The 17783-nt window shown below is 47.5% G+C and overlaps 1 protein-coding gene across 1 annotated transcript; it reads right to left on the reverse strand.

Moving 5' to 3' along the window:
* Nucleotides 1-6478: 6478 nt before the first annotated feature.
* Nucleotides 6479-17570, reverse strand: LOC122427428 (keratin, type II cytoskeletal 73). Its single transcript, XM_043446892.1, has 9 exons — nt 16444-17570; nt 14973-15187; nt 14105-14165; nt 13391-13486; nt 12484-12648; nt 9760-9885; nt 9157-9377; nt 8148-8182; nt 6479-7344 (listed from the first exon to the last, which is right to left on the reverse strand). Exons 1-9 carry the CDS (start codon nt 16888-16890, stop codon nt 7088-7090), a joined length of 1623 nt encoding a protein of 540 aa, XP_043302827.1. The 5' UTR covers nt 16891-17570; the 3' UTR covers nt 6479-7087.
* Nucleotides 17571-17783: the final 213 nt, after the last annotated feature.

A 17783-nucleotide genomic window follows, 5' to 3' on the forward strand; every position in this document is an offset into this window, starting at 1 on the left:
GGGTGTCCTGGGGGGCAAGGGGTGGGCTCTCTGCTACCTAAGAGGAGATGCTATGGTCCATTCTCTCTGGAGAGGGGAGGACATCAGTGTGACTGGGTGATCATCAGGTCATTCAAGAAACTCAGGATTGTGCTTTCCATTATTTCATGAGATTTCTCCTTCTGCCCCATGATTTTAGCCAGTGTTCCCCGCCCCCCCCACCATGAACACAAAAATTAGTTTATAAGTTCTGGTCACTGAGTTTTAAAAAAGGTTTTAAATTGAAGCAGAAGAAACTTACATAGAATTAGCTTTCAAAGGGATCCTTTGAAGTCTCCCTTTTCCTGGAAACCTTCTAAGAAGCTGAGACACTTAGCCATCTGATACCAAGCCATTTCTGCCCAGAGTTAGGTGCTGGCCACCCCTCGGCAGGAACAGGTAAAGTGAAGTCACTCAATCGTGTCTGACTCTTTGTGACCCCATGGACTATAGCCTGCCAGGCTCCTCCATCCATGGGATTTTCCAGGCAAGAATACTGGAGTGGGTTGCCATTTCCTTCTCCAGGGGAATCTTCCCAGCCCAGGGATTGAACCTGGGTCCAGGTAAGGGAACAAGTAAATGACCTTTTCTTATCCTCCAGTGAAGGGTCAACTGGCTGGATGAATCAAGAATTCCTCAACCCTCAGGCTCACCTTAGAGATTATGAAAAGGCAAAAGTGACACATCCAGGTTTCAGAGACATCAGATATGTGAGGATATGGGCAGATCAAAATGTGGCTGAAGCCTGATAAGCAGGGTTCTCATTGCACCTGCCTCTGACAGCTCACTGTGTCACCTCAGGCCCTGTGACCATCTCTGCCATTAGTCCTGAGAAACGGCAACCCCTGGATTGCTAGATGGGGCCAGAAACAGCACCCCTTTGAAACTAGAGCTCAGCAGTCTAAGATGGATGAAACTCATTAAGCAAGGATTTGCCAGTGGGTCTCTTTTGCCCCAGAACACTAGTTCTAAGGAAATTAATAGATATCATGTAGAAAAAAACTGTAGGGGTGGATTCCATGCTGGGTTTAAAAAAAAAAAAAAAGAGTTAAGGAAGCATCTTATTGCAGGATCCATTAATTACACTTAGTGCTACTGCTACCAAAGAGTGAACAACATTCAGGGCTTTCTTGCATGGTGACTGGGAAGTGAAATTCTAATTCTTTTTTTTTACTTTTTAATGTTTTTAAATTTTCTGATATAAGCATTTAATTTTTATAAGTGAGCTTTTTAAAAATTTTATTTAACATTTTCAATTATTACAGAATACTGGCTATCTTTCCCCATTATACAATACATCCTTGAGTCTACCTTACACCTGAAAGTTTGTACCTCCCGCCCCATCCTGATATTTCCCCTCCCCCTTCCCACTGTTAGTATGAGTGTTGTTTGTTTGTTTTTTTTTTTTCATTTTTTTAATTTATTTTTATTAGTTGGAGGCTAATTACTTTACAGTATTGTAGTGGTTTTTTCCATACATTGACATGAATCAGCCATGGATTTACATGTGTTCCCCATCCCGATCCCCCCTCCCGCCTCCCTCCCCATCCCATCCCTCTGGGTCTTCCCAGTGCACCAGCCCTGAGCACTTGTCTCATGCATCCAACGTGGGCTGGTGATCTGTTTCACCATTGATAGTATACTTGTTTCAATGCTATTCTCTCAGAACATCCCACCCTCGCCTTCTCCCACAGAGTCCAAAAGTCTGTTCTGTACATCTGTGTCTCTTTTTCTGTCTTGCATATAGGGTTATTGTTACCATCTTTTTAAATTCCATATATGTGTGTTAGTATACTGTATTGGTGTTTATCTTTCTGGCTTACTTCACTCTGTATAATGGGCTCCAGTTTCATCCATCTCATTAGAACTGATTCAAATGAATTCTTTTTAATGGCTGAGTAATATTCCATTGTGTATATGTACCATAGCTTCCTTATCCATTCGTCTGCTGATGGGCATCTAGGTTGCTTCCATGTCTTGGCTATTATAAACAGTGCTGTGATGAACATTAGGGTGCATGTGTCTCTTTCAGATCTGGTTTCCTCAGTGTGTGTGCCCAGGAGTGGGATTGCTGGGTCATATGGCAGTTTTATTTCCAGTTTTTTAAGGAATCTCCACACTGTTCTCCATAGCGGCTGTACTAGTTTGCATTCCCACCAACAATGTAAGAGGGTTTCCTTTTCTCCACATCCTCTCCAGCATTTATTGCTTGTAGACTTTTGGATAGCAGCCATCCTGACTGGTGTGTAATGGCACCCCATTGTGGTTTTTATTTGCATTTCTCTGATAATGAGTGATGTTGAGCATCTTTTCATGTGTTTGTTAGCCATCTGTAAAAAAAAAAAAATTGGAGAAGAAAGTAGAATACTGATTCCAGTATCAGAAATAAAGTACTGTTATTAAAAAAAAAAAAAAAACTCAAGGCTTTCCAAACCTTTTTTTAGGTCATAGAGCCCCTCTCCTTGACCACATATAGGAATCAGGGTTTTAAGGAATATACTTTAAGAAATATTGAACAAGTTTTCTCTAGTCCACTATTAAGTAGACAAATTTCCAAATCCAAACAGATTTACAGTATCTCCTTAAAAACCTGAAGGAGATCTAAGTATAATAAATATAATATGCAGACTGATCTAGTTTATAGCAACATGTCTCCAGCTACACTGCCAAAACCAAAGGAAAGTTGCTTACATGGACTGGAGGGCAGATGCCAGCATCACCCCAACACCACTCAATGGAGTTACCATCTGGTGGTAACTGATGTCTGTCCCTACATTGAGGAAGGTGGTACCAGAGACTGCCAGTGCTTACCAAGTGCCCTTGGCTCCTCCCCACTCCCCACCCTCCTTTGGGATTTGGTTGGAGATTGGGGCTGTGGTGGCCAATTAAGTGTGAGTGGCATTGAAGTGTGTCGTTTCTAGAGTGAGGCAGTCAGCAGCCCACATACTTGTTGAATCTCTCTTTTCTCCTATCCTAGTAACTCTGGAAACTGGGTGTTCAAGGTTGACAGGGCTAGAAAACACAAGAGCCTAGGCTCCTGAAACATCCACTGTCATAACCATGTAGATGAGATGCCTTAGACTGGGAATGAGAAATGAACCTTTTTCATGTTAAGTTAAACCACTGAGATTTCAAGGTTTTCCCATGCAGGCAGTCAGTGTTAATTACCTGAATCCAAGCATAGAAGTTAAGTGATAGAAATCTCTCTTAATAGCCAATACTCTTTATCCTTAGTTCCTGTTAGTGAAATGTCTTCTTATCGCTATTAGACCTTCTCTACTTTCCCTCTCACTTCAGCTTCTTGAAAGAAGAGTCTATCCTAGTAATACTAAGAGCTATAATAGTAACAGTGGTTTAATAACTACCATTTATGGAACACATACTATGTGGCAGTCACTAAAGTAAAGAATTCTCCTACATTCTCTCATTAAATGTAATTCTCATGACAGCTTTATGAGGAAACTACTATTATTAACCCCTTTTCACACCTGAGGAAACTGAGACACATGGGACAGAAGTAGCTTGCCTAAGTCACACAGTGAGTGGTGGAGGAGGACCCCAGTTGGGTCTATCTGACACCTAAGATCTAGGCTTCTCCCACAAGCTCTACAACATGAAATCCCAGCTCCTTAGCAGACATAGGGCCTCTCTGATGTGGCTGCTGCCCATCTCCCCAGCTTCAGGTGCCACTGCCCCCTCCCTCTCCACCTTCGGAACTTCTTCAGCCTTCCTCTTCACACTCAGGCAACCGTGACCTACTTATACCATCTAGTGCCTCTTCGTACAATGCCCACTTCTTCCTCTTGCCTGCCTAGTAAGCTCCATCCTCTCAAAACTCCATAGGTGATGCCTTCTCTGCCAGCCTCCCCTGACCTCCCTGAAGTTCCCACTCTCCTCTGTGCTGCCTCTGATTTCTTATGTTGCCCATATCCCACCTGGGTTATAGTTACATTTTATTGTGGTTACATCTTCATTAAAATTTCCTGCTAAATCGCTTCAGTCGTGCCCAGCTCTTTGCGATCCTATGGACTGTAGCCCGCCAGGTTCCTCTGTCCATGGGGTCTCTCCAGGCAAGAATACTAGAGTGGTTTGCCATTTCCTCCTCCAGGGGATCTTCCCAACCCAGGAATTGAACCTGCGTGTCTTATGTCTCCTGCATTGGCAGATGGTTTCTTTACCACTAACGCCACTAGGAAGACCTTCATTAAGAGTTTGGACCCTTTTCCTTTTCTTTTCCCCAAATAATTTTTTGTTGACTTTATTCCCATCTTTTATGATAAACTGATTTTCTTTTTCACATTAGAAATGAAAAAAAGTTGTATATATTTCATTTAAATGAAAATCTTTTTCCCTATTTGAGAATATGAAGTGATAATATTTAGATATATACCTAAAGATCAAGTCATAGCCTGGAAATGCCATTGCCTTGCTTCTTTAACAGTACGAGAGGATACATTCATATATGCATTCTAAGCTCTTTGAAAGAAGACATAATCATTTTGTTTGAGACCTAGTTATAATCCTCATTTTGTCAGATTAATCAGCAACTAAAATGATAGATACAAAGAACTGACTCATTGGAAAATACCCTCATGCTGGGAAAGATTGAAGGCAGGAGGAGAGGATGAGATGGTTGGGTGGCATCACTGACTCAATGGTAATGAGTTTGAGCAAGCTCTAGGAGTTGGTAATGGACAGGGAAGCCTGATGTGCTGCAGTCCATGGTGTCTCAAAGAGTTGGACACAACTGAGCAACTAAACTGAACTGAACTGAGAATAGATAGACAGAAATGAATATATATATTTATATATGTCTGTTTTGCTGACATTATCTGTTCTTCACACAGACCTTTTCGCTGCATATGTATATTCATTTTGTTTCTCTTGACATGAGGATAGGGAAAACCTATTTAACTGCCAAGCACAGCCCCCATTTCTAATAAAGTACTTTATATATAATGGGCAACCAGGACTTATTTGATGGAGCATGGACCTTTTTCTATATTACTATATCCCCAACACTAACTCATGCCAGGCATGTGATAGCTACTTCCTAAATATTCCTTGACTTGACCACCATTTCTTTACTGGCCCCAAGAGTGTCTTCCCTGGGACTAGTTATTCAGCCAGCCAGTTCTCCTTTGGGCAATCAATAAACTGCATATAGTTTATAAGATGGTTTCTTTAAGGTTTAGATTTTGTTAATTGCTTTACCAGCTGCTAAACAGCTCTTTCAGTGAGCTCATTATGTTTTGAACCACAAAGATCAAGAACAAGATTCTGTTTCCACTTAACATTTATTAAGCATGAACTTTGTACCAGGAATTTCACAGAACATCTTCATATTGCCTCATTTTAGCCTACCTACAATCTGGTGGTTAATTCTGCTTATTTTATAGCTACAGAAATGAGGCTCAAAGGGGTTGAAAGCTTTGCCCATGTTCACCACTTAGTTGCAGGGATTGAACCTGAATTCAAGGCTATCAACTTGAACTCTAGGACTCTCTCTGGATCCATAATGATCCTGTTCAGATGCACCTGTGAGCCCTGGTCTCAATGTGTGCTGGCCTCTCACTTACTTTTTGCTTCCTGTTGCATGCTGCCAGCATGATTTTGGCCTGGGGGCCTATGAGAAAGCTCTGAGCACAGGACTGTTTTGGAAGCTGAGTGACATGTAACAGAGATGGCCCCCATGCTTAAACACAACTCATACATACGTACATGTACATTCACATCCACCTCAAGCCAGTAAAACTTCCCCAAGGATCAAGAGAACATGGGTCATTAATTAAAACGGAATCTGCCTTTGATCTTTGTCCAGAGAACAATGAACAGCCAAAACTGAAGCCCCAGGCTTTCTGGAACTGGCCTTCTGCTGCCTCTTGGCCAATTTTTTTTTTTAATTGGAGTATAGGTGTGTTAGTTTCTTCTGTACAACAAAGTGAATCCTCTATGCATATACATATATTCTCTCTTTTTTGGATTGCCTTCCAATCTAGGTCATTTATTCTCTATGACTGTGTCTCTATTTCTGCTTTGCAAATAGGGTCATCTGTACCATTTTTCTAGATTCCATATATATGTGTTAATATACGATATTTTTTTCTGTTTGGCCAGTTTTAAATTTTGCCACGAGACAAATGTTGGCTTCCTGTCTGTCCCTACAATCTGAATGTTCTCAAAGATGTTTCCATTCACCCATGCATTGACCTGAGAAAAGCGTGACTTCAAAGTTTCATCTGCTGGAGATGGGGGACAGAGATGAAGCCTCAGTATCACAAAATCCAATGAAGGTGACCATGGGGTCCTGCCATCCATGCAAGGATGTCTTTCACTCAGCTCAAAGGTTACTTTGGGGTTCTTTAAAGACACCGGGCCTCAGGTTCCAGGACATTGACCTCTATTTACAGAAGAGATTTTGCCTAAGAGGTAGATTCCCTTAGGAGAGAGAAGCAGCATTAGTTGTATAAATTTATTGGTAAGATGAGGAAGCAGGGAAGAAAGGCCTGAACGAGGACAAGAACACACATGCTGAGAGCACAAATCCCTTCACCGACGGGCCAGTCAGCAGGGGTTCTCCTGGCTGTAGTCTGCAGGGGCCATGCGAGGTAAACTAATGACCAAGGATTTCCCCAGAGCTGATGCTGATCTAAGAAGAGATAGTCCTTGCAGGTCTGTCAGTGGACCTGTAATTGTCTGTACCCATGGAGCACGTGGCCAAATAACTACCTAAACCAGGGCACAGAAAGGGAAGCAGGAGGACTGGAATTGCCCTTGAAACAAAAGCTTCATCTGTGAGGGGCTTAGAGCCAGGAAAGGGTCTAGTCTTTATCCCTGGCAATTCTGCAGGAAGGGGAGGCTGTATTAAGAAGCCTCTTAGTATGGAGGCAGAAGGATGGGCTAGCATCCTGACTCCTCATTAAGGAAGACTAAGGTAGAGAGTTGCAAGAGAGGAGACAACAGTGGAGCAGAAAAGCAAGGAGATGATGACAGGTGTGATGGAGGAATTTCCTGAAGAAGGGAGTCCAGGAGAAACCAAAGCAAGCTGTCTGGACAGCTGTCTTTCACTTTATCTTGGGGTCTTCTTGGTGGGTGAGCTCAGAGCTAGGGTCTTTCCCGGCAGGTCCTTGATTTCACTTGTACTCCCTAACCTGGTTTTGGCCTCCCCGCGGGGGCTGCAGTTCCCACTGCCAGTGACACAGCCCCCCGGCAGGAAGCAATAGCCCCCGCCGACAAAGCTGGGCCGATAGCCATAGGTGCCGGTGCCGCTGTACCCAAAGCCGGCTCTTGTGCCTGCAGTCCCGGCCATGGAGCTGCTGATGACGGCTGTGGAAGACAGAGGGAGGACTAATAAGTGCGTGTCCCAGGATAGGGCTGACCCGAAGTCCTCTCCAGCCTCCCAGCTCTAACTAGATTAAATGTGTCCGTCCTAAGTGATACTCCACATCAACTGAGGACTTGGCTTTAGTGACATATGCTCAATTCCTGGCAGCTCAAGTACCAGGGGAATCAGCCCAGATCCCACAGGACCCCCAAGCCCAGAGCCTTCTCATTCTTTGAACAAACAAGAGTAGCAGGGGCTTCCCCCAAAGAGCAGATGACGCCTAAGCATCATGTAAGCCAGCAAGTCTTGCGTTTAACTTAAGAAGACATTCTTAATTTTTTCCAAAGAATTTCCTGAGTGCTTGATACAGGAGAGTTTTTGCCAGCTTCTCTTAGGAGACCAGGCTGAATCCTTTGGGGCAGCATTGAAACTGCTTGTGCACAATGTTTCTATGCACACCCGGGTCTCACTCCGGGTGAGGAGGTGCCCCTCTTCCTACTCACAGCTTCCGGCAAGCAGCAAAGTCTGGATGGGGGGTGGCAGAAAAGCATGGGGCTGAGAGCCTTATGAGTGAGGTTTCTGGGGAAGGGGCCAGAAATGGGGAAGTGTGAAATGTCAGAATGTGATGGGAAGCTGACCCCATCAAGGAAGAGGCTGCAGGTCTCAGCACAGGAGGTGATTAGGACAATGTTGCTCTAGCAGGCAGAACCCAGGCTGTTCCATGGGGGTCCTAGTGGTAGGGGACCACTTCCTTTGTGTTCATTAATGGGCTAAACATAATCTTTCAGAGGTGTAAAATACTCACATATGCTCACAGAATTGGTGTGTTCTCCAGACATCCTGCAAGGGAACAAAAGCACAGGTGAATCTCCATCACATGGAATTTGAGTTACCTTCACCCCAGCCTGCAACCATCAACCAGGCCAGCGCAGCCTCCACAAGTCCTCCAGCTGGCCAGGTGGCATTAACAGCCCTGGGTGACTCTAAGCACCTCTCTCTAGTCTTTCCCCTTCTGAGATGTGTGAACTTGCAACCCTGGAGCCCCTGTGGCAACACCACCTCCCAGGGGCCCTCCTGCTGTGCTTCTCGTCAACCCACTTCATCCCTGTGGGGCTACTGCCTGAATAAATACATGTGTAGAAATACTAGCATCAGGAGTTGCCGCTAAGGAACTAACTCTATGATATTAGGACCAATAACTTCTCTTCTCTGGGTCTCATTCATAAAATGATGCTAGGTTAGGATGGGGATTTTCAAGTGTCAACACTTCATGTACTACCCTTTCAATTGTTGCTATGACCACATATAACTCATACTGTTATATGTTTAGTATTTTTCATTGACTATCTTCTATGGCAAAAAAATATATTTCTCTTAAAAGGAAGTTTTATATCAATAGGGTGCATAGAAAACCAGTATCTCTGGACCAAAAAAAGACAAAAACAGTAGCAGTGAAAATAAATAAAACAAAAAAATATTTGGCTAGATATTGTTGTCTGCTCAGAGACTTTGAACCTAGAATCTACCATCTCTTTACTAATAGGGATATTTGCAAGTGTCAGGTCAGTGTTAAATATACAAGAGCACCACGCTGAAGCTTTCTCCTTATTGTAGTCTGAAGACTGGAAAGAAAACCATAAAGGAAATCACCATCTTATTATCTGACTGGATGCTGTTTAAGGCTATGTTTGTAGGTGACCTAAAAAGTATCTCCAACCCCTCCAACAGTCTGCCACCCATACCTGGGAAATTAAGTCAGAGGATTCCAAAAGTCCTTCCAGCCCTAACATTCTAAGAGCCCTCCCATCACCTACCTGCACTCCTCGCCCTCCAGCAGCTTGCGGTAGGTGGCGATCTCGATGTCCAGAGCCAGCTTGGTGCTCATCAGCTCCTGGTACTCACGCATCATCCGGGCCAGCTCCTCCTTGGCCTGGAGCAGGGCGGCCTCCAGCTCATCCAGCTTGGCCTGAGCATCTTTCAGGGCACAATGACCTTGCTGCTCAGCGTCAGTGATGGCCATCTCCAGGTTGGAGCACTGAGGACCAGGAGGTGACATTGCCCCCTGAGTTCTAAGGTACCTTGAGCCTCCCTTCACTGCCTCCCTCCAAGTGCTCACTGTGGTTGGACCATGCTCTATCCTGCCCCACTTCCTAGAGCAAAGCTACATCCATGGAGTTAGTATCCTGTCAACCTGGAACTGAGAAGCTTGTTATTCTCAGCCCCTTGGCTTTCTGAGAAGGCCTTTCCAATTGTTCCAGGATTCAGGTGAGAGCTAAGTGTGGAAGGATGCAAACAGAGGTTCCATCTGAGAAAAGGAGTTCTGAGATGGAAGACCCTGAGAAGAAGGGACATGAGTGTGTGATTGACAGTTCACCCCTCCCTTGGGAGTGAGCCAGGAAACCCCAAAGCCCCTTCACCTGCTTCTTCACATTCTCAATCTCTGAGCGCAGCCTTTGGATGAGCCGGGTCAGCTCTGAGATCTCATTCTTGGTGTGTTTGAGGTCATCCCCATGCCGACCGGCCGCCAGCTGCAGCTCCTGGAACTAGGGTGAAAGGGGCCAACACAGGAACCTAAGCTCGGCCTAGCAGGTTGTGCTTTTGCCTGGGGAGTGTGGCAGAGGTGGGTAGGGGTCCCCAGCTTCACCAGGCCTATCAACAGCCTCCTGCTCAGACATCTGTTCTTTGGCTTGATTTATCTGCCTTCAGCAGAGATGATCTCACTGAAGGTTTTGGCCATAAGGACAGTCAAAAGTCTCACACCCTCTACACTGCAGCTTTGCAACACACAACCTTGATTATGATACTCCCCTACCTATAGCTCCTCAAGGTCAAGGTAAAATTAAAACAACTCCTAGCCTGGCATCAAGGTGCCTTGAGATCTGACTCTATTAGGCTCTTCAGGCTCAGTTCTTACTGCCCTCACCCATCATCTACCCAGCTCCCCACCTCTGCCAAACAGTTCCAGGTTCCATAAGGAGCCCATGTGCTCTCAAATCTCTGAGTCTGTGCACGAGGCCCTCCCTCCTGCTAGAAAAGCCTCCCCCATTCATCCTCTCTTTTCCCCTAATCAGGTCCAACTCAGCCAGGGCAGACTCCCTTTCTCCAGGAGGCCTTCACTGAGTCCCTGCTTGGCTGCCCATCTGTGCCCATAGTCCCCGGCATGCCAGTCTGTAGACTTTACCACTCTGTTCTGTGACCACACATTTCAATGTCTTTCCCATCAGAATCAGAATGACTGGATGGCAGGGACCTCTAGTCTTACTTCTGAATTCCCAGTATCTAGCACAGAGTCTAGCTAGAAAAGAGGTCTGGAGAATGAATGAATGAATGAGTGAACCAAAGAGGGAGCTGATGAGCCACCGATCTATTTTCTCTGGAACTTCCTCCCATCATAGCTCAGCTGAGTTCCAGGCTACTGGCAGTCTTGCTGGACATGGAGGTGCATTTTGTGTGTATGGGAGTGCGGGGGTAGATTTGATTATATCCTATCACCATGGGTCATGAATTTGGAGTCATCTATTAGTTTCGGATTATTCCTGCATTTGATGTCATCCATTGAATAATTAACAGAGAGTACTCCATTTTTACCCCAGAATATGGTTATCTCCATCACTACCAGCTAAATGACCTTGAAAAGTAACACAAGGGGAACACAAAGAACATGTGACATTCAGAACTCCAGTGACTATGCACTGCCTGTCTGTCTCTGAGGGGTTGGGTTTGCCAGTTGTCTAATATCTGGCTCCAGCATGGTCCAAGAGTCAGGGTTCTTCTTAAGGATGCCAAGTTCCCTGGAAGGCAGGGGGAGCTTCTCACTGTGCTCCTGTGTTTTATGTTTGGTGCCAGGTCAGGTGGCCTTCTGCATCTCTGCATAGCCCTCCTTACCAGGGCACTAAGTCCCTGATTCTGACACCAAGTTGTCTCCTCCTGAGACAGGAGATTAAACTCCTGCCATTCAGCTCCCAAGCCACCCCAAGCCCTTGTCATAAATCCTTCTCAACCAGAGTCACCTCCTGACTTTCTGTCTAAATGCTATGGAACATCAGACATGTAGATTCAGATCCAGTTCCATCATTTATCAGCTAAAGGATCTTGGAAAGTTATTTCAACTCCTTAAACCCCGCTTCTTCACCTTCAAAAGGGAAGTAATAATAAGCATTCACAGTACTGTTTCTGGGATGACACTGATGCCATTCTGCTCAGTGAGTGCTTGCCCTGAGCTGGAGAAATCGTGGTGTGAGTAACCTCAAGAAACAAATGAACCCACATCATGTTTATGCCTAATTCTTCTAGAAGGAATCTGGGGTTAAGCACCGTCACTGACAATCCAGAATAATTGGGCCACATAGCCATCCCTGATCCTGGCTGGAGGCTGGAATGTAGAAGGATTTGGGGACTGGGGACTTGAGTTTGAACCTTTATCAAGAAGCCTTGGCCTGAGTTGTCTTCTAGGCCATGAAAGCCTCCCTTCGTCACACCCTTGAAGGTCAAGTCTTTCTGCCCCTGAGGTAGCAAGGGGGCAGCGGGAGGGGCAAGAAAAGGTCTCAACAGTTTGGGTTTCCCTTGAGAAGGAACCTGATAAACCTCAAGGACAATTAGGAAGTCACCATCTTGATCTGAGAAACTAAATTATCTGAAGACTCATTTCCCCACCCACAACCTATTAGAGGAGTTAAGATCTAAGGGACTCAAACCTACCCCTTTCTCCTTGGAGTTGGACTTGAATGAAAAGATAGGAGTGACCTGATCTCAGATGAGATCCCCTAATTTATTGTTATTAACAAGGGAGTTGAGATGCTAACTACCCATGTTTTCCTTCTTCCCAGAATTAGTTCAAAACTCTCAGCCTCTAAGGACATGGCTCCTGACTTGCCCCACCCAGTTCTAGTTCCCTAACCTCTGTCTCCCCAAGGTTCATGTTTCTCTGACACACTCATTTGCACTCAGCTGTGTGTTTTCTCTGATGGCTTCGTGGTTCCTAAGGACAGAGCTGCAATCTCTTCCTCCTCTGGGGAAGAGGGGGTTCTTTCCCCCGGCACCCTGGACAATGCTGTGCTCCCAGCGAGCATATGGGCCATGGTGGGTCATGGGATGGGTCAGAGGCCCCGGAACACATGACCTTGGGGATGTGTGCATCTCACCTTGGTCTGGTACAGTGCCTCGGCCTCCGCCTTGCTCTTGAGAGCAATGTCCTCGTACTGGGCCCGGACCTCAGCAATGATGCTGTCCAGGTCCAGGTTCCGGTTGTTGTCCATGGACAGGATGACAGATGTATCACTGATGTGGGACTGCATCTGAGCAATCTCCTGCAGGGGCAACAAGGAAGCTTGAGCTGCCTTTTGTGAACAGAAGAATGTGCCAAGGTGATGGACCTGGCCCAGCAGCGAGCCCCCCAGACCCTCCCAAACGACTCAAGTTGTGGTCCCCAAAACTTCCAAGAATGGAGTTCACTGGTTCAGAGGTTCCAACACCACATCTAAAATTTCTGGATGGTTTTGAAGTAGCTCAAGAAGAAACCGACCCCCATGACTGTCACCTGAGATAGGTTAGGAGTGCAGAAGGTGGAGGGGAGAGAGCCTGGCCATCACACAAGGGACAGTAAGGACATCTGAGAGCCCATGAATGGGCCAACAGGTTGAGGCTTGAAACCAGATAGTCACAGAGGCAGTGGAAAGAGTGTGAAGATTTTCACCTCCATCCCTGGGGACTCATGCCTAAGACCCGAGAAAATTCCCAAGCCACAGAGAGAAGACAAGCAGAAGTGAGAATATGGTTGGCTGGTGGTCAGTGGGGACCCCTTAGGGCCCCATGGCTTCCTGAAGGATGTGAGAGGGAACAGCTGGTGGCCAGGCTGGAGTGGATGGCACACATCATCAGATGTACCAAGATTGCTGTCACTCTTGCTTTGCTCTACAAAGCTCCCAGCGTCCCAACACTGGAGATTCCCTGGGCCCTTAAAGTTCCTGATGAGTTAGTAACCACTCATTCACATGTCTGTCCTTCCAGACGATTGAGCCAGGATGGGGACAGGAACTGGGGGAGACTTACCCCCTCGTACATGCATGTAAAGAACTTTATTTCTCTCTCCAGGGCATCCACCTTGGCCTGCAGCTCCACCTTGCTCATGTATGCCGCGTCCACGTCCTAGGGGAATCCAGAGAGCCCCTGACATCGCCCTTCAAACCCAGACAGGGGTCTCCCAGGCGCTGGCCCCCCAGACCCAGTTAAGTGACTAGCTGCCCCAAAAAATGGAGTCAAGACACAAGGATCAAGAAGTGACCCCCACCCAGAACTCACTGCAAGACCCTGAGCAGATTCCTTATGCCTCCGGAACTCCTCTTGCCTTATCCAAGAATGGAATCTTTTTACTGCCTACTCTGTCTCAAAGAGAGTATGGGAGAGAGCCCTACCTTACTATGGTCGGTCACACGGTGGTCAGAGCTGAAGGTGGCCAGGGACAGAGTTGGAAGGAGAACCTGCAGCCCTTCTCAAAGCATATGCTGTTTATGTATATGCTTTGGCCCGGGAGTGACTGTCCACATCTGCACTCCTGCTCATTTACACAAGACATGGGCCTGGACAAAGTGAAGTGTGCTAGATAAACTTCAAGGTGTCCCCCAAATCCCTCCACCTTCTTCTGTGGCCCTTCAGCTCCAGGCCCTTCTGCAGTGGGTAGAGACTCCAGTCTTTCCTCTGATTCACCTCCCTCACCCCCTACACTCCTCACCCTGCTGGACCGAGGGACATGTATTCTGTCCTCACCTTCTTAAGCACCACAAATTCATTCTCAGCAGTTGTGCGCTTGTTTATTTCCTCCTCATACCTACAAGAGAAGCATCACGATGAGAAGGGTGTGTGTGGGTGTGGGTGGGTGTGTTCTCAACATGAAGGAAGAGATGCAAAGCCCATGTTATGTACCTTTTAATAGATATTATTTTACATTTTGCAAATCTATCCAATTCATTAGGACTATGTGGCCAGCATCGTGGGCAGGGTTTGAAGCAACCTCCTCCTGGACCTGGGGACCAGATGGCTTGGGTCTAGATTTCCTCTGAAGCCTGGAGAGTGAAAAGGTTCTTCGTCCTCCCACTCTGTCCAAATCACAGGAACACACCGCTGTCCCTCTCTCAGTCATGATTCTTGTGTCACCCCAGCTGCCTGACACCCCTACCAATAACTTCACACCATTGCCAAGTGTGAGTCCCAAGGAAGTCAGACAGTCCCCTAGGACAGGAGGAAGGAGCATGGCCTAAATGTCTAGGATCTGAGGGAAGTGAGAGGAAGCCCAATGGAAAGTACAGCTCCCAACCCAGTTGGGCAGTTCCTGGGAACTTGGGGCCAACTTGAAAGAACTTAGGACCCGAGAGGCTATGGTATGCACACCTGGGCTCTCGTGAATGGGGAGCAAGAGAGCCACCAACTAGCACAGCCTCACCACTGCTCGAAATGCTGGCTGGCCACTCTCTAACCCACCTGGCTGCCCAGAGAAGGCCCTGATACTGTCTGGGCAGAGGATCTCAGGATGGGTCACTCTCACCTGAGGCCAGTGCCCCTGAGGCCAGAGGCATACATCCCAGTGCCTGTGGGGAAAGCCCGGGCCCAGGAGGCAGTCAGCTTGGGTTCCACTCACCTCTTCTTGTAGTCCTCCACCACATCACGCATGCTCCTCAGCTCCGAGTCCAGCCTCACCCGGTCCCCGGACAGCGTCTCCAGCTGCTTCCTCAGGTTGCTGATGTAGCCCTCGAGGATGGGCTCCAGGTTGTTCTTACAGTTGTTCAGGTCCTGTTGCTGCAGCAGCTCCCACTTGGTCCCCAGCACCTGGTTCTGCTGCTCCAGGAACCTCACCTGGAATCCAGCCAACCAATAGTCAATGGCAAGAGGCCAGGGAATTTCTTTCCTGGACAGTAGCTGTGTTCCCTTACGTTACATAGCCTCATCCCTCAGAAAATGATTCTCCTACCCCTTCCCACCCAGGTCCTTTGTCTGACTGCAGTTCTCTTTTGGGGAGCAGCCACTGACGTCAGGAGGGGCCTCACCATCCTCCCTCGCCCCTCATCAAGTTCTGTCTTCTATGCACCTGTCCTTACCTGCCTGGACCAGTGTCGATGGTTAGCCTCATCCACCTTTCTTGGGTAAGTCCTTAGACATGTAATCTGGCCATACTGGCCTTCACGCTCTTGGGGACCCCTTCTCTGGGTTTCTGGTGGTCTGGTGGTCTGGCCTGTGCTCTGCCTACTCTGTCTCCTTCATCACCATCTCTCCCAGCCCAGCCAGAGGCCGGTATCCAATTGATCTGGGGTCTCGGGCCCTCTCATGTTGCCTTCATTTCTGGCTGCCTTTGATCTCAGAGCATTTCCCCAGGGGGAGAACCAGCCTTCTCAATTTGCAATCTACGAACATTCCACCATTCCCTTGCACAAAACCCTCCAGTGGCTCCACACCACCTACAGGGTCAAGCCCAGATTCCCTTCTTGTGCTTTTCCAATGTGCCAGTGCCACTCCCACCATTCTCCCAACACACACAAACTGCATTTCTCCCCACTCTTCAGACAAGTCTCATCAGGCTGCATGTGACTCTTCCATCTCCTTAGGTTGCCTTTCTCCACCTCTGTCTGGCAAACTCCTCCTCATGCATCACTGCCCTACCTCACTATCACCCGTGGTGAGCTTCCCCTGCTCCCCTAAGCTTGGGAAATGTTTACTTCACCAAACCTTCCTACCCCTTTGCTCTTTAGTGGTCCTCAAACATGAGAGTGCCTCGACATCACCAGGGGGCTTGTTAAAACACAGATTTCTGGGCCCCATTCCCAGAATTTGTGGTTCAGTAGGTATGATATGGAGCCTGAGAATATGCATTTCCAACAAATGCCAAGGTGATGCCAGCCCTCTCGGTTCATGGACCCCTTTTAAGAACTGCTGTTCTAGCGTACCACTGATCCCCGTCTGCCTTGCTTTATAGTTTAGGGTGTATTATAGGTTATGAGTCTGTCTTTCAACCAAAGTCTGAGCTGGTCTGGGTCCCATGAGAGGAGGAGCTGGGCCTTAGAATTTCTAGATATCCTAAGTTGCCATGGACCTTGTGTTTCTCCAGGAATTCCCACCTTGTCGATGAAGGAGGCGAACTTGTTGTTCAGTGCCTTGATCTGCTCCCGCTCCTGGGCACGCACTTTCTGGATCTCGGGGTCCAGCTCCACATTGAGGGGAGTCAGGAGGCTCTTGTTGACGATGACCTGGTGGATGCCCCCAGGTGGGCACAGGGATGGGCACATGGGCCCCAGGACCACACTGCCAAACATGCTGCCGGCAAAGCCACTGGCTCGGCCTCGGCTAAACCCATAGCCCCCTGGCCGCCCATTGCCACCGGCCATGTTGAAAGAGACGCTCCGGGCACACCCCAGGCTATACAGGCTCCGGCTTCCAAAGCCCCCACTGAGCCCTTTGCTCCCTGCCCTGTAGGAAGGTGAGCTGCTCCCAGAGAGGACAACTGAGCATCCGCTGAAACCCCCCTTGGCAGCAGCTCCCGACTTGTAGGTGAATTGGCGGCTCATGCTGGGGAGGCCAGCGAGCTGGAATGAGATGCCAACCCTTAGCTGAGATGCAGCTTATCAGCCTGCAGTATTAGATGCCTCCTTTATAGGGCTCAGAAGGGAGCCACTGCCCTAATTTGTGGGTTTATTTTGCCTGGAGCAAATCATTTTTTCCCAGCAAAATCAGAGCCACACTGGGCAAATAACTTAAACCTCCCACAGTGCTAGGCTTGCAAACCTTGCTCCTGTAATTTGAGTCTTATCTAATTAATGTGGGATAATTAGGCTGACTGAATTATCCCTAGAAAGATCTTGGGAAGTTTGTCACAGCCTCAAGATTGCCCTTTCCCAGGGCGTGGGAGTGAGGGGACCAGATTGCGGGGCTGCAGAGGGGAAACCTTTGATTGACAGCATCATCTGTGAGAGATTTCACGACTGTACCAGAATCAGATGGGCTACATCCAGAACCCTGGCTAAGCTGCTTTTATGTGGTTAGAAAGAGACTCCATGGCCTGGCTTCCCAGGGTTCCTGGAGGCAGTCCTCGTGGCTGGCCTGGGCCATGGCAGATGAGCCCACCAGGAATCCAGGCCCGGTCCTCTGGTTGCAGGGCCTCTGTGCCCTCCCAGGCTAGTCTCCTGCTCCTCTGTGCCAACCAGGCTGCCCTGTACACCTTTCACTACACACACTGACTTTGTTCCTGGACCCTCCCATCACAGCCACTATCAACCTTGAAGTTATGTTATTGTCACCATTTACAGTGGCTAACACTGGTGCAGCGCTTTCCAACATTAAAATAGCTTCTCATACACAGAAGCTCATTTAATTCACTAGACCTGGAGAGGAGCTGTGAGGGTCTACCTTTCACAAATGGAAAAACAGGAACTCACATGTTTGCTGTTATAGCTGAGGATCA

The sequence above is a fragment of the Cervus canadensis genome, chromosome 25 (genome assembly GCF_019320065.1).
Source record: "Cervus canadensis isolate Bull #8, Minnesota chromosome 25, ASM1932006v1, whole genome shotgun sequence".
NCBI classification, from domain to species: domain Eukaryota; kingdom Metazoa; phylum Chordata; class Mammalia; order Artiodactyla; family Cervidae; genus Cervus; species Cervus canadensis.